Source organism: Centruroides sculpturatus, unplaced genomic scaffold (genome assembly GCF_000671375.1).
Source record: "Centruroides sculpturatus isolate CEXI.00-Female unplaced genomic scaffold, Cexi_2.0 scaffold192, whole genome shotgun sequence".
NCBI classification, from domain to species: Eukaryota; Metazoa; Arthropoda; class Arachnida; order Scorpiones; family Buthidae; genus Centruroides; species Centruroides sculpturatus.
Window position 1 is genome coordinate 762,055 of NW_019384565.1, and position 4,872 is coordinate 766,926.

A 4,872-nucleotide genomic window follows, 5' to 3' on the forward strand; every position below is an offset into this window, starting at 1 on the left:
TTAACACTTCCATTGTTACTTAGCACTTCCATTGTTACTTAGCACTTCCATTGTTACTTAACACTTCCATTGTTACTTAGCACTTCCATTGTTACTTAGCACTTCCATTGTTACTTAGCACTTCCATTGTTACTTAACACTTCCATTGTTGATGGAAGTGTTAAGCCTTAATTCTGTCCCTCTCCCCCGTGGGGAGGAATTTCAAAAAATCCCTTCTTAGTGTGCGTTCTCCTAACGTACCAAACTGTGTACCAAATTTCAACTTTCAACTCCTAACCGTTTGGGCTCGTATCCATAATGTATATAGAAGTTTTAATCCTGTCTCTCTCCCCTCCGGGGGAATTTCGAAAAATCCCTTCTTAGTGCGCGTTTTCGTGACGTACCCTATCTGTGTACCAAATTGTGCCTCCTAACCGTTTGGGCTCTGCGCTTATTATTATTATTATTATTATTATTATTATTATCAACCCGTCTCGATTATATATTAGATGCGTTTCGAAGAATGCACTAGTAGATTAGTTATCATAAACATATCTTTTCTGAATCATGTATACCTTGTGACTTATCGTCCTGAGAATTGAAAAACTAAGAAGATAATCAGGTGTATACATCATACCTCAAGAATGCATTCATTAATGGTTGTATTCTTATATAAGATAGAATTTCACTCACGACGCTACTTTTAAGGAACGTATCTAGCATATTAACCGAGGACTGTCTGTATTATTTAATACTATTTGCTTAAATTAATATATTATAGTTTTATATAAAGACAACAAAATTATTATTTATAATAGTTACATACCACGTTTAATTTTCCCCACAGCAATCTAGTCTCTAATAAGTTAAAATTGGTTCTGAAACCATTCTCATCTAGATTAATAACACCAGTTAATCCTTCATAATTAATCTGAGAAATAAATAATAATAATTCTATAATTATTTTAACTGCATGATTGGCGAATTAACAAAGCAAATAACTACAGTAAGATTAATTTACTGATTTCATTGCATCGATTATAATTTTTCCTTGTGACCATTTATTTGTTGAGTTACATGAAAGCGAAACGGTAGTCGGTTGAAGATAAGATCCAAGCTTCGTCAGAGCCGTTGCAAAATAAAATACTGCATCATACATAAGTGCAAACTGTGTCTATTAAATTAATAAAAAAAAATTCAAAATAAATTAGAAATAATAAAATTATAAACAATAAATATAAAACTACATAATTAATTATACTTAAGAAGTGGTATGTAAAACATTTGTAAGAATTATATTATATTACGAATTAGTAATGAAATTTTGGAATTTAAATGAATTCATAAAAATTTAAATTTGCTGAAATATTTCTATTTATTAAATAATAATATGTAAAATTAATAAATGGAAAAAAAACTGTTTATATATTTACGGTATTCAAATAAGGCTTGATTTTTTCTTTTACACCAATATGAGAAATTCCTGTCTCCATTTCCTTTATAATTGTTTTATATTGATAGTGATTGGTATTTACAATTTGAAACATAGTAATATTGCAATAAATTCCTTGAAACTGTTTAAAATCTTGTGTGTGAACATCCTGTAGGAAGAAAGAAAAATCAGCAATGATGAAGAAAATTCATATTAAAAAGTTAAAATTTTTCTCACCAAAGAAGTGAAGAAAAAATTGTGATAAAAGTCTATCATATTCATCTCTTTTGCCTTTAAATGCAATAATTAATATAATTATAAATAATCCTTAATAATTTAAAATATAGAAAACTATCAAAGTTTACCTGTTCTAAAACCCAAATTACATCCTGAGTACCAATATCGATTATATAATTTCTAATATTCATCTTCTTTGTTTCTTTAAATATTTTTCTTAGCTGTTGAGGATGCTCTAATTGTTTTATCGTGATATTAAGATTATTATCTAACTCCATGTTCCTCACTCCCGATAGAACTGCGCTTAGACGAATTAATGCTAAAATAATAAAATGTCATTTCATAATTAATGATAATTTAAATTTATAATTACAGAACTATTTCTCTAAAACTAACCTTTAGGATCTTGATATATAATAGCAAATGACTTCCATCGCTTGGATTCAGTGAAATCCCTAAATGCATAACCTTTAACGTCTGCGTGAGGATGTAAAAATACTGTAGTGTTATTTGGTTTTGTTCTGTATTCCCAGCGATTTATGATAAGTGGAATTCCTACAGATTCCGTTACTTCTTGCACAGCTGCAACACTTCGAACTGACTGTGGCCCAAAAATTGCCGCTACACCTTCATTTACCATTTCACAAGCTAAAAGTATGAAGAAAATAATTATAATACAAATAAGATATTTACATTTTCTACAATAATTATTATTAATTATTTTAAAATACCTCTTTTAGCAGAGAAAAATCCATCATTTTTCTTTACTATACTGATGGAAGTTCGCAATTTCATATTACGAAGGATACTTTGATTTCTGTTAACTTGGTCCACGGCTAACCTGAAAGCCCATTGTAGGTATTCATAATGCTCTTCGAATATTGCACCTGATTGAATAAAGCAAATTTTCGTATCTATTAATTTGTCTCTTAAATCCTAACCGTAAACTAATCACATTTTGTTTTATAAATTTAGAAGTGAGAGAATAGAAGTGAAAATTCTCATGATATGAAAACAATTATAATTTCTTTTATATCTTCGGAGATATCGCACGAAAGTTAGCTGTACCCCAAGAGAATCCATATTTGCTACATGGATTCCATTCGGCGCACTCTATTCAAAACCTTAAAATTAATTAATTACTTTTTAAACTGTAGATAAACACTGTATTGTATACCATATAATATCTATACATAAGAAAAATTATAAATTTTATATTAGAATAGTATAACGATTGCTTTGTAGTGTAGTTTCAGTAATTACTGAATGTTTATTTGTGATTTTTATTTAATAAATTCATATTTAAAACGTTTTTAATAAATGACAGTGATATAACTCTTTATTCTCCGTGTACCTATTTTTACTTAACTCTTGTAACCAAAAAAAGGAGCAAGCATTGCCAACTTTTTCTTTTATGTTTTAAAGAACGTTGCAACAAATATAACCCTTTAATTTTGATTTTCTCTCTGACAAGTATTTATTTAAGATATTTAATTAATAAAAAATAATTATTTAGATTTTAAATCTAGATATATAAATTAGTTATTAGACTATATATGTATATATACATTTCTTTTCGTTACAGTAGATTAATTTATATGAGTTTAAACAGTTCTTAAAGGAAAAATTTATTTATTTTTTTCTGAATTTTTTAAAATGAAATTAAAAAAAATTATTACATTATTTTAATTATTAATAAATAGAATTTATTTTTGATATTATAAAATTTTTAATTTTAACGTTATTAAAATAGCATTAAAATTTTGAATTTATAAAATAGATATTTGAATTTATTTGAATTTTTCTTTGCAATTAACCTGGAATAAACTTAAAATAATAATAATTTGATACATATTTAAGACGATTTATATAAATGTTGAAATGACTCATCATAGTCATTGTTTTTCTTCGTCTTAAAATACACATGTTTTTTCTTTAAGTTCTATTATCAAAATGAAAGTTATTTTATTAATAACTTCTTGACAGTCTGGACTGAAGAATGCATTTTTTTTTTCCTCCTCCTCTTTTTAAATAACGTGAAAACAGTTTTAGAATGAATGAAAAATTACTTTTATTTAAAAATAAAATACTCTTATCCAATAACTAAATTACATTATAAATCGCTATTAATTAATATAAAATAAATTTACTTCAATTTTTAAATTATAATAGTAACAATCGAATGTATATATTATTTTAACATCATCACAATACTACATTAAAATATTTAATCATATTTTAATTTAAAAAAAAATTCACATGACTTCCGGTTTAGACCAGAAGTTCGTATATAGTTAATCGAAGCCATTCTTTCACCAAACTTACTACATCTAATCTGGATTTTCATCTATATAACTACAGTACGTTCTCGAGATTAACGAGGGATAAACGGACGGACAGGCAGACGAACGTCAGTGGGAATATATAAGAAAATTGCCTTATATGAAAACATTCTTATTACTAAAGTGACTAAAATAACGATTTTCATTAGTTAAGTGGAATGTTGTTAGTAGAAAGTTGAAAGTAATTAACCAAAATAGTACTTCTACTCGTGTCTAATTTTGTTTTTCTTTCTTTTTTTCCACGTAGTTTTTAAAGAAGACGAACGGAAATTATGTAATGATGTTGATTTAACTTACGTTTAAGGTGTCTGTAAGTTTAACTTGATATTGTTTACGTTCTGTTAAGTGAAGATTATATTTAATAACGAAATGATCTAACTTCCCTAAACAAATATAATCATTTTTTATTACATTATCTCTAAAATTTTATAATACAGTAGAACCTCGATTATCCGGACTAATTGGGGATGAAGGCAGTCCGGATACGGGAAAATCCGGATAATCGAAACAAATACTTTAATTTGTCTTTTAATGATAATACAACACGTTTTCTGTTCGATGACATATCGGTAATATTAAAAGCAAATGCTGTATTTAAATCGTGATCAAATTTTCAAGAAATCAAACGTTCGTATCGAATTTGGGATACTACTGACCAACACTAACAGACTATCTATTGTTTAAAAGGCCCTTTGGTGGCGCAAGAAGACGGATTTTATAAAATAAAAAGCAGTCGAAACTGCATTTTTATGAATAAAAATTTGACAAACTATTTATCGTTTTATGACGAGTAAATTTTTTTCGTCGCTTTCACGGCTTTTAAGTAATGCGTAAACCTTCGAGGCGCGAGGCCCTTCGGACCGCGAGGCATAGGCGGTGACC

At 27.5% G+C, this 4,872-nt stretch overlaps 1 protein-coding gene across 1 annotated transcript in view; it reads right to left on the reverse strand.

Annotated features, from left to right (window-relative positions):
• Window positions 1-784: 784 nt before the first annotated feature.
• LOC111624035 (glutamate receptor ionotropic, kainate 2-like) overlaps window positions 785-4,872 on the reverse strand; it is a 12,682-nt gene continuing 8,594 nt past the window's right edge. The window contains exons 2-8 of the mRNA XM_023366801.1: window positions 2,380-2,535; window positions 2,045-2,296; window positions 1,777-1,967; window positions 1,649-1,702; window positions 1,413-1,580; window positions 1,001-1,153; window positions 785-910 (exon numbers count right to left, since the gene is read on the reverse strand). Of these exons, the coding sequence (XP_023222569.1) occupies window positions 785-910; window positions 1,001-1,153; window positions 1,413-1,580; window positions 1,649-1,702; window positions 1,777-1,967; window positions 2,045-2,296; window positions 2,380-2,535 (1,100 nt within the window). The remainder of the gene's footprint in view (window positions 911-1,000; window positions 1,154-1,412; window positions 1,581-1,648; window positions 1,703-1,776; window positions 1,968-2,044; window positions 2,297-2,379; window positions 2,536-4,872) is intronic.